Source organism: Trichechus manatus, unplaced genomic scaffold (assembly GCF_000243295.1).
Source record: "Trichechus manatus latirostris isolate Lorelei unplaced genomic scaffold, TriManLat1.0 scaffold00057, whole genome shotgun sequence".
In the NCBI taxonomy this organism is placed as follows: Eukaryota; Metazoa; Chordata; class Mammalia; order Sirenia; family Trichechidae; genus Trichechus; species Trichechus manatus.
In genome coordinates this window covers 1,938,154-1,949,315 of record NW_004443993.1, presented here as the reverse complement: position 1 = coordinate 1,949,315, position 11,162 = coordinate 1,938,154, and the positions used below count along the sequence as shown (strand labels likewise).

General features: G+C 55.1%; 1 protein-coding gene across 1 annotated transcript; it reads right to left on the bottom strand.

Annotated features, from left to right (window-relative positions):
- Positions 1-5,284: 5,284 nt before the first annotated feature.
- S1PR2 (sphingosine-1-phosphate receptor 2) lies at positions 5,285-11,162 on the bottom strand. The gene is made up of 2 exons (XM_004378363.2): positions 11,114-11,162; positions 5,285-6,480 (listed from the first exon to the last, which is right to left on the bottom strand). The coding sequence occupies exon 2, from the start codon at positions 6,436-6,438 to the stop codon at positions 5,380-5,382; it is 1,059 nt and encodes a 352-aa protein (XP_004378420.1). The 5' UTR covers positions 6,439-6,480; positions 11,114-11,162; the 3' UTR covers positions 5,285-5,379.

Genomic DNA, 11,162 nt, shown 5'->3' with positions numbered 1-11,162 from the left:
TGTTATCCCATAATGGTACCCACTGGCCACGCATGGCTATTTAAATTAATTAAAATTTAGTAAAATTTAAAATCTTCCATCACACTAGCCACATTTCAAGTGCTACATGCAGGCAGTGCAGATAGGGCATGTTTCCAGCATCACAGAAAGTTCTATTGGACAAAGCTGTTCTAGATCATGGAGTCTAGAAGTTTCTCAGAATGCAGTCCTAGGACCATGTGTTTTTGAATCACTGGGGATGCTTACTGAAAAATATACATTCCTAGGATCACTCCAGACCTAAAAAAAAAACAGTTGCTGTCGAGTTGATTCTGACTCATGTGTGTCAGAGTAGTACTGTGCTCCATAGGGTTTTCAGGCGCTGATTGTCAGGCTTTTCTTCCAAGGTGTCTCTGAGTGTATTCCAACCTCCAGCCTTTGGTTTAGCAGTGAGCACGATAACAGTTTGCGCTACCCAGGGACTTCAGACCAACTCAATCAAAATCTCTGACTACAGGGCCAGAGAATCTCCCTTTTAACAGGTTCTTCTGGGTGATTCTGATGTTCTCTAATATCCAACAGCCTCCCTAAGGAAAAAGGAGTGAAAGACATTGTGTGCCCCTGTGGGTTGGCCCATTCTGCCCTAGGCTCCAAGATTTGAGAGATGTCAGCAAACTGGATTTTCTTCAGACCCAGATATTGAGGAGAATTGAATGTGACTGTGGTCAAGGACTGTCTGAGTTCAAATCCCAGCTCCTCCACTCACATGCGATGTGACCTTAGATAGGTTACTTGACCTCTCTGTGCTTTAGTTTCCTCACCTGTCAAAGAGCAGATAATAGTACCTACTCCACAGGGTGGTTGTGAGGATTCCATGAGTTTGTAGGTGTAAAGTACTTCCAACAATACTCAGTACACATTAGGCTGTTTTTACTATTATTATAATTATTCATCTTTCCAAAGGGTTGTCCAATGAATGCGGAGTATGACTTGTTCCAGAGATTTCTCTGACTGTTACTTCCCCTATTTTATTTTATTCATAGCACTTAACACTCACTGGAATGACCATCATTTGCTTTTGCTTTCACTCATTCAACAAACAGTTATTAAGCTCCTGCTGTGTGCTAGTCGGAGCCCTGGTGGTGCAGTGGTTAAGAGCTTGGCTGCTAACCCAAAGGCTGGCAGTTTGAATCTGCCAGTGCTCCTTGTAAACCCTATGGGGCAGTTCTCCTCTGTTCTATAGGGTCGCTCTCAGTTGGAATTGACTCGACAGCAATGGGTTTGGGTTTTTTGGGTTTTGGTTTTTTGGGTTTTGGTGTGCTAGTCTCTGTTCTGGAAACTGGACACCCAGCAGTGAACAAGATAGACAAAAATTCCTGCCGTTGTGGAACTGGCATTCTACAGGGAGAGATGGAGGATAAATAAGCAGAATGCGTTGCATGTTAGGGAGTCCTTGGGTAGTGCAAATGGTTAATGTGGTCGGCTGCTAACCCAAAGACTGGTGGTTGTAGTCCACCCAGAGGTGCCTCAGAAGGCCTGGTGATCTACTTCCAAAAAATCAGTCACTGAAAACCCTATGGAAAAAGAGTACCTGCTGAGGCTGCTTATGTACAACCAAACACCTCATGGGATTAGGTTCTTTGGTTTGGAGGTTTAGGGTCATGGTTTTATGGGACATTCCTGGTTAATAAGCCTAACAATGTGTTTAGTGCTTCTGTTCTACCTCTTAGTTCAGTTGCACAGTGCCTTGGCTCTAAAAAGCTTGCAAGCAGCCATCCAATGCACAACAATTGATCTCTATTAGCCTGGAGCAACAGAGGAAGAAGGAGAGTCAGCAATAGGAGGAGGAAATGGAATGTGTGGCTAATTGCCTCTAGGAGCAACTGCCTCCTTCGCCATGAGACCAGAAGAACTGGATGGAGCCTAGCTACCATTACTGAACATTTTGATTAAAGATTTTATAGAAGAATCCTGATCAAAAGGGGGAAAATGTAGAACAGAATTTAAAATTCTAATGGAATCCAGATTTCTGGAGCCATGGAGGCTGGATGAACCCTGAAACTACTCCCCTGAGATTAAAAAGAGAGAGAGAAAGAGACAGAGAGAGAGAGAGAGAGAGAGAGAGAATGAAACTAAGACCATGAAACATTTTATATACAAACTATCAAATGGGAATCTAATTTGCTCTGTAAACTTTCACCTAATGCACAATAAAAAAAAAAGAAAAAGAAAAAGAAAATCCTATGGAGCACAGTTCTACTCTGACACATAGGGTTGCCATGAGTTGGAATCAACTCAGCATGACTGATTTTTTGGTTGTATGTTGGAGTGGCAAGTCATAAGAAGGAAAAAATAAAACAGAAATATGTATATGGCATGGCCAGAAAACTTGCCCAGGATATGATATTTGAATACAGATTTGAAGGAAGAGAGAGGAGCCACTGGATTTCTTGGGGAAGAACATTCCAGGTAGAGGAAACAGCAAGTGCGAAGGCCCTGAGGTGGGAACATGACAGGTTCTGTTTAAGGTACAAGAGACAGAGTGGTGAATAGGACAGATGCAGTCCTACCTTCATGGTGCTCGTATTTTAACAGAGGGAGACAGACAAATCAATATATAACATACTTCCAGGTGATAAGCAGGTGAGAGGCTAGATAGACAGGGAAAGGGGTGGTCAGGGTGGGCCTCTCTAAGGAGGTGATATTTGAACAAAGGCCCAAAGGAGGAGAGGGAGAAAGCGTGTGGGGTGTGGGTATTTCCGGGAAATTTACTGATGCTCGCCTGGCCGGTGCCTCTTTCCCTCCCACCAATCCCAACGGGGGCTCAGGTTTCCAAGCTCAGCTTGTCTCTGATGGGGGAAGGGAATTCCAATATGGGGAGGGGCGTGGGTTGTACAGCCCCTGGTCCCCTGGCAGCAGTCTGTCCCACGCCTTCTCTCCCACTGGTTGTGCTTGTTTGTGCTAGTGTTGCTGGGTGGGGCTTCCTCTTAGTGGCCTGGGCTCCCCTTACCCCCATCAAAGCTCCAGACTTGGCTTCAAAGGAGCCGCTGGGCCCTGTGCCTCCAGGCAAAGGAGTCACCCGTAGCTTAGCTGTAGACCCACCCCCCAGCTGTAGGCCATCTGGGCTTCTCCTGGTTCTGGGTGGGGTTGGTGGCCCATGCCTCCCCCTACCATCCATGCAAGGAGGGGGCTGAGGGGCCTCTCTCTAGCCCAGTGGTGGCGCCAGCAATGCAGGGTCATCCTGCCTTGGTTCAGATTCTGATAGGCGCTGCCCCCACTGGCTGTGTGACCCTGAGCAGCTCGCTTAACTTCTCTGAAGCCCCATCTCCACAAAAGAAGTTTGTTAACAACCACCCTCCCCCAACTCCTGTAAAGTGCTGGATGAAGGTGAGCCATTACTTTTGGGAATACTGCAGCCCAAAATGCTATCTGGGCCTACTCTGCCCCCCAAGACCACCTCTGCAGCTCCCCTGAAAGGGAAAGAGGGATATGAACCTAGGATGGAGAAGGGTCCCTTACCACCCACTGAACTGTCTCTTTGAAGGAAAGCAGGGCAGCCCCAGGCATAATTAATCACCAGCAGTTTCTGGGAGAGGCTAGCAGACAGCTATCTCAGGGGAAAAGTCAGTGTTGACACCAGAAGCCACTGCGATCTTGGCTCCGCAAGGCTAGGGGTGGGGGCACCGAATGGGAAGGCCAGCAAGGCCACCCTTCCGTCCCATCCACCCCAGCCAGAGGATGGTAATGGAGGAACTGTCGCCTTAAGCCTAAACAGACCAGGGCTTCAAACCCCCGACAAGTTGCATTTCCGCCCCAGATGTGCTGAATCAGAATCTACAGTTTAAGAAGACCCCCAGGTGATTCTTATGTATAATAAGTTTTGAGAACCACTGATCTTACTGGTGGTTCTCGGAATTGGTCCCTAACCAGCAGTGTTAGCATTGCCTGGGAACTTGTTAGAAATGCAAATTCTCAGTGGGGGTTCGAATCCCTGAAAAAGACACAACCAGGATCAGAAAGAGAAATTGAACCGTTTATTGGCCCAGATCTGGGTCTCAGGCATGTGGGGCGTCTGGGGAGCTGTATAAGGGGAGACAAGCCCCCGACTGGCTCCTTGCCCCCCAGAGACCCCTCCAACCTTTGCATTCTTGAGTTGGAGGTGTGAGGTTTCCTTCTCTAAGGTAAGCTGCACCCCAGCTCTCAAGCGGGGAGACAAGCCAGCAATTACTAAGGGGTCTCTGTAGGGCCAGAACCCCCTTCGGCAGCTTCAACACAGACATTAGGAGACAGAACAGCATCCATTCCGGGGGAAACAACGGCGGGGAGCCAGGTCACAACCATCACACACGTGCACACAAAGACACACACAGACACATAAATATACATTTGTACCGCAGCGTCCCTTCCATCCATCCACAGGATTGAGCAAAATCTTTCTGGGGCAGTTTAGGAGAGAGTGCCCCCAGGAAATGTCCTTGGTCACCCTAACCCCATGCTCCGTTCAATACAACTTGAAGGGAGGCTCAGCAGCTGAAGGCTGCTCTGCTTTAGGGGACCTTGTACCTTGGCCGTGGCTGAAGGTGGGAGTAGTTTGGGGACGGTTTGATTTTAGGGGGGTCCTGTGCAAATATCTCCCTCAGAACTTTCTCAAGTTCTACCCTGCCCCACTGGGGGGTGGCCCAAATCCCTTCCCCCACCCCCAAAACCAATTTTTCCAGCCTTTGGTGATTTCTCTGCACCCCAATAGTGCAATTGGCCAATGAGGTCTGAGAATGGGGCTTAGCCCCCCACCCCCACCCTGTGGTTTCCTGGCATCTTGGGGAGTGAGAGAAGAGGGAAGAAGTAGCCAAAATGACAGCTGGTGAAATTTGGGGAAGCTGTGGATTTGGGCCCAGGCACTGTAACTGAGGCAACCCTGGAGGCCAGGGAAGAGGCCTCCAGCTCCAGGGGACAGAGGTCCAGGGAAGCGGCCTGAGGTTGCCAGGAGAAGGTGGCAGGAGGGAAAATTCAGAGAAGGGAGTCTGGAGCAGGCCAGAGGGTCAGCCAGTTGTTCCGATGTTGAAATACTCTGTACTGGTTGGTCAATTGCTCCTGTTTCGAGCTCCCCTTGAGTGCCCGCCTGCAATCACCCTGGTCCTTTCCAGGACCCCCCAGGCCATCTCATGATCCAGTTCAAAATGGTCATGCCGGGCACTGGTGCTGGCCTCCAGGACCCTGCGGCAGCTCTGCCATCTAACTGGTCAGTACTTCAGCCAAACCAGCTGTGGAATGTTTCCAATACTGCCCAGGTCTGCAGGATGAGGGCATCTGGCTGGGAAGCCCCTCATCTCTGTCTGAGGTCACCCAGTACCTCTCCACATGGCCCTCTGCCATCGGCCTGGTTGTAAGCCCACCCATCCCTCAGACCACCGTGTTGCCCTCCAGAAATGTGGGTGACGTGGGCATGTGCGTGCCCCTCTCCAGCGAGCTGGAGCTGCGCAGGGGCAGGAGGCGGTGGCCCGGGATCCCTCCTCGCCGTCCTTGCACCCCTGTTGCCTGCTGCCAGCACTGCAGTGGCCGCAGCACCTCCCGCCGCAGGTCCCGGCTGCGCCACGTGTAGATGACAGGGTTGAGCAGCGAGTTGAGGGTGGCAAAGGCGAAGAAGTAGTGGGCTTTGTAGAGGATGGGGCAGGACCGGACAGTACAGGCATAGTCCAGGAGGAGGATGCTAAAGGCAGGCAGCCAGCAGACGATGAAAACGCCCAGCACGATGGTGACCGTCTTGAGCAGGGCCAGCGTCTGCGGACCGGCCACATCAGCATGGCTCGAGCGAACCACACAGTAGATGCGGACATACAGAGCCACGATGGCCAACAAGATGACAGAGAAGATGGTCACCACACAGAGCACGTACTGCTTGGCATAGAGTGGCAGGACGGTGGAGCAGGCATCCAGGTGGCCCAGGCAGTTCCAGCCAAGGATGGGCAGGCCGCCGAGAGCCAGCGAGATGAGCCAGGAGGCTGCGATGAGCAGCAGCATGCGGCAGCTCTTGTCGCTGCCGTACAGCTTGACCTTGGCAATGGCCACGTGCCGCTCAATGGCAATGGCCAGGAGGCTGAAGACAGAGGCAGAGAGTGTGATGAAGGCTGAGCCCTCGCGGGCAAACCACTCTACAGGCGTCAGCCTCAACGTGATGCGACCTGAGAGCAAGGTATTAGCTATGAAGGCCACGCCTGCCAGGAGGTCTGAGGCGGCCAGGTTGCCCAGGAACAGGTACATGGCTGAGTGGAACTTGCTGTTGCGCATGACTGCAATGAGCACCAGCAGGTTTTCCACCACAATGGCGCAGCAGATGATGATGATGAGGGCCGATGCCACCTTGCGGGACTGTGTCTCCTGCGTGTCCAGTGTCTCCTTTGTGTAATTGTAGTGTTCCAGGACCTTGTCGGGGCTCAGGTACTCCGAGTATAGGCTGCTCATGGTGGAGCTCAGAGGTCAGCTGGGGCCATGGGGCTGTCGGAGCTACACAGAGGAGAGACAGACAGACAGGTCAGGGCTGTGGATGTGGCCTGGGCTTTGAGTCTCAGCTCTGTCCCTCCTTGCTGAGTGGTCCCATACGGTCAGAATGAGCATTACTGTATCCCCATTTTATGGACGGGAAACCCAGAGAGGTCAATTCACTTTCCCAAAGTCTCAAAGCAGGTAAGTGGTGGAGCCAGAGAGACTGGCTCCGCAGCCTCCATAACCCTTAGGCTATAAGTCTTTCAAAGGAAAAGAAACTGAACTTCCAAAAGCTCCCCCCTCTAAATGGGCACAATGAGGACTTCCAGGAACCTTGCCCAGCTGCCTGAGAGCAAGCCTTGGGCAGGGCCTGGAGGGCTCATCTCCTTTCTCCAGCAGTCACAGAGGCCTTGGGCCTCAAGCCACCTGCTGACCTGGGCCAAAGAGATGCTTGCCCCTGATAGCAGTATGCCCTGCTCATTACTACCCATGGCCCGGGATTTCAGGCTGGACCTAAGCCTTGAGGCCATGGGTGCTCCCAAAATAAAGTCTTGAGGAGACAGCTGGGTGGCCCTGAGGTTTGAGCATCCCAAAGGTCATGTCATCTTAAAGGACATAGATTTTGAAGGCAATCCAGGGTCCATCCCCACTCCACTTCTAACACACTGGGACCTTGGGCAACTCAGCTTCTCGGTCTCAATGTCTATGGAGTGGGGAGAAGAAAGCCCACTTTATAGGGGTTTAAATCCTGTTAAATGATGCATGAGGCATGCTTAGCATATAATATTAGCTAATGTGATTATTACCACTCCCCTCTTCCCACCACACACAGAACTCTGGACTGAGTGCCCGCCACCCAATGTTTTCGAAGGGGATGCTGACTGAGTCAGCCAGCCAAGATTCCCAACAGCCTGTTCTCATGAGCACCATCTAGCTCTGCCCTGGGAAAGAGGGTCCCAAGGGGGTAGGCAGGGCACTGGCATCCCCCTCCCCAGCCTGGATGAAATCCAGATGTGAGGCCCCTGGAACAGGGTGGAGTCTCGCTCCCCTGTCACATCCGGTGCAGGGAAGGCTGGGAAGGGCAGATGAGGTGGGGGAGCCACGGGAGACCCTTCTGGGAGGTCCTGGCTGGGAGGATGGGGTAACCGAGCTAAACTCATGTGAGTGGTGAGGGGGCGTGCAGCCCTGGGGGGGATGGCATTTGTTTCCACGAAGGCCTGAGTCACCACACCCCCCACCAAGGAAAACTGAGCCGTAGCGGGGAGGGGCGGGAGAGGCCTTCCCTCAGCTTCAGGGTAGGGTGGTGGGGGCCTCTGATTAGCCAGCGCCGGGTCTGCCTTTCACGAGGGGGGGCTGGGAGGAAGCTCCAGCCGTCAGCTAATTGGAGAGCGCACGGGAAGAGCCGTCCCCAGGTCCCTGGAAACCGGCCTGGCAAGGACCACAAGCGTTCCAGGAGCACCTTCCAGAAAAGGCTGGTTAGGCCGGTTCCTAGTGAGTCTGGGAGTGATGGGGGGCTTCCGGGATCGCACAGTCATCTCAGCCCCCCAGCTGCCCCTTTGAAGGGGCACCCTGGCCCCCGGCCCGACGGAGGCAGCTGCTTCCCCCGGTGGAGGGACATCCGTCCTAGTTTGGGAACAGAGAAGGGTTTGTGCACATCCCTGGGGACGGCTGCCCCGCCCAGATCGCCACACAGAGGCCCCTTGTTTTCCCGCCGGACGGGGCTCTGGGCGCCCCGATGCCCTCTGCCCGCTGCAGCTGGCCCCTGGCTGGCTTGGCCCAGGCCGCTGTCTTACCAGACCGGCCGTCGGGCCGGAAACAGCCAGCACCCTGATTAGCTCGTTTTCAATCCCAAGGCACTGAACGATTTGCCTATTGGCCTAAATTTTGCATCCTGGGCATGTGATTGCCCAGCTGGGGGCGCTCTACCGCTAGCAGTACGGGTTGGGTCGTTTACAGGCGGCTGGAGCGCAGTTTTTCCAAGGACCGAGTTATGGCTGTGGATGTCCCTGGGGAACGTTTGAGCCCAGCCTGACCGCTGGGTCACCCCGACCAGACGTCTCCGGACTGCCCTGGCCTGCTGGGCCCCTCCTGGGTTTCATAACTGAGAATTAAGGCCTCTGTCACGGGCCTGGGAACCACACTCCATGGTGGGAGAAGCCCAGGGCATGTCCCCCTCCCATCCCGGGCTCATGTGGGGGCCGCCACCCCTCTCCAGTCCGGCAGCCAAGAGAAAGATTTACAGCTAATTTTAAGAAATGGGCTCAGCCCTCATACCCCAGGGACAAACCAAAAAGTCTGTCTTCTTCCCTGGGAGAAGATGCACCCCCACTTTCTGCAGTCCCAGGAGGCTGTCACAGCATCTACAAAGGGTGAGGCAGCTCTTCTCATCAGAAAAGGGAAAACTGAGGCCCATACTGCCTCCCCTGTCTCATTTTCCCTACTGGCTAGAGGAGAACATAAGGCGGGAACTTAAGGCTGGTCTGTACTTCCCAGAAAGAGGAAGCAGGGCCAAGAGTGCTGGGGCTGGCAGAGGAGTCGCCCCCTAAACACACAGAGGCCTCGTCTCTTCCCCTCCCCTGGGCCAGGCTCCCAGGCCTGACTCTTGTTCACTGTCACAGGGCAGTCCTGACTACCTCCCAGAGGCTCAGCAAGAGGTCACTGGGCTCAGAACCAGCCCGGCCTGAAATGGAGTGAGAGGGACAAGTGGCAGGATGTGGAGGGAAGGGAAGAGAGACAGAGGATGATGCGACTCTTTGGCTAGAGATTAGGCAAGGGCAAGGTGGGAGGAAGGCTCAGTGGCTTCTAGCTCCCCTCTGCCCTCCTAGTTCCAGAGGGGCAGACCCTGTGGTTCCAGTTCCCCTAGTCAACCATCAATCCCATGCCCCCTGCCCTAGGCAGCCCCCACCCTCTTTCTTTTGGTTTCTCGCCAGCCGTCAGGCCTCCCCACAGGCTGTTCTCCATCCAGCAGTCGGGGTTAGTTTTTTAACTGATAAATCCAGTAGGTCACCCCCAGCTCCAAATTCTTCCATGGCTCTCCACAGCCCTGAATGGGTGGTCCCTGCCCACCTAGTCTCCTCCCAGTCTCCCCAGCAATCGCTCCGCTCCAGCCACAATAGCCTTCTACCTACCACCCCCAGCCCCACCTCAAGGCTGTCTCTCACCTTGCACATCCTTCCTCCCCGCCCCCACCCCCATCCTTGAATGACTGGCTCTTCATCCTTCAGGTTTCCATTTAAACGTCACTTTCTCAGGCCCACCAGTCTACAGTGGCCGCCTTCCCCAGGCCCTTTCTTTCTCAGCATCAGGCTTTATTGTCTTCACACCACTTGCTACTATCGGAAATTATTACCGTATTTCTTGTTTTCTGTCTGGCTTCCACGGTAAAATGTGAGTGCCGGAGGCCAGCGACCAAATCTGTTCCCAAAGCTTACACAGATTCCTAGCATACAGTAAGCGCTCAGGAAACGTGTGGAATGAATCAACGAAAGAGGCCCCAGTGGGCCCGCGAGGGTGGAGGATCCTAAGAGCAGCTCAGGCCCAAAGCAACAGCGGAGGAGGCTGGCGCCACCTCGGTCCGCTCGCAGCACCCCCCACCCCTCCACCAGAGAAGCCCAGCGCGTCACCGTGGAGACAGCTGCAGGACCCGCCCCTGGCCGCACTCTCGGAGTCCTTATCTAGCCGAGGAATGCGCGGTATCCACACTCGCTCGCGATGGGGCCACGCCTCCTTTCTCCCGCGACCACCACACGCGCGGGACCCCCACACCTCCAAATGGGGAGGGAGGGCTCCTCTCCGTCTTGCCGGGGCTCCCGCCTTGAGATTCCCGGAGGACTGGGAGGGAGAGATCCAAACAGCAGCCGCACGAGTGCCTTGCCCGCGTCACGCCACGCGGGGGGACTGTGGGCTCAGCTCGCGGCGCCAGGAGCGTCTGACAAGAGCAGACACCGGGGAGGGGGTGGAAATCCCCGGATGAGTCAATCCGTGCCCGAGGAGGGGGGGAGGTCCAGACGCTCTGCGCAACAGGGACCACGCGGGATCCTCGCCTCGCGAGCCCAAACCCACGCGCCTCACCGGCCCGAGGGGAAAGAGGAGGCGCTGGAGTCACGCAGTCACGCTACTTTTCCCTCCAGAACAAAGCCACGCCCCCACGGGGGGGGGCTTGAGGCGAACTACGCGGGGAAACTGAGGCAGAGACCCAGTCGTGCAGGCAGTGGGCGACTGCCCTCCCGGGGGTACCGCCCCTCGGCTCGGAGGCTCCGCAGCGCGGTGCATCTTTCGCGTTTGTCCGGCCCTGGTCACCAAGAAAGGCGCTCTACACCCTCTCTCCCCAAGCCCCCCAGCACCCGGGTGTGCGGTCCTCCCTCCCAACGTCTCCAGCCGAAAGCGTTTGGATTCCGCCTTCTCGGCGCCAACTTCCTGCCGCTGGGGAAGGCGGTGACCGCAGTCTAGGGGTTCGGGGCCGAGGAAATGGGAGCCTCCTGGAGTCGTGGAAAGGGCGCACGGGGACTACCCCATCGTGCAGCAGGAGCACGGGCGGCGCGTGCGCGCCCTGGAGCGCCCCCAACCCTTGGCCGGGTCCCCCCAGCTCCGATCCAGCGACCTCAGGGGACCGGGGTCCGCCCTTTCTGCTTTTCCTCTCGCCACGCGCGCTCACCTGGCTAGGCCGGCCCGGGTCCCTGCCCTGGCCGGAGAGGCCTTGGTGG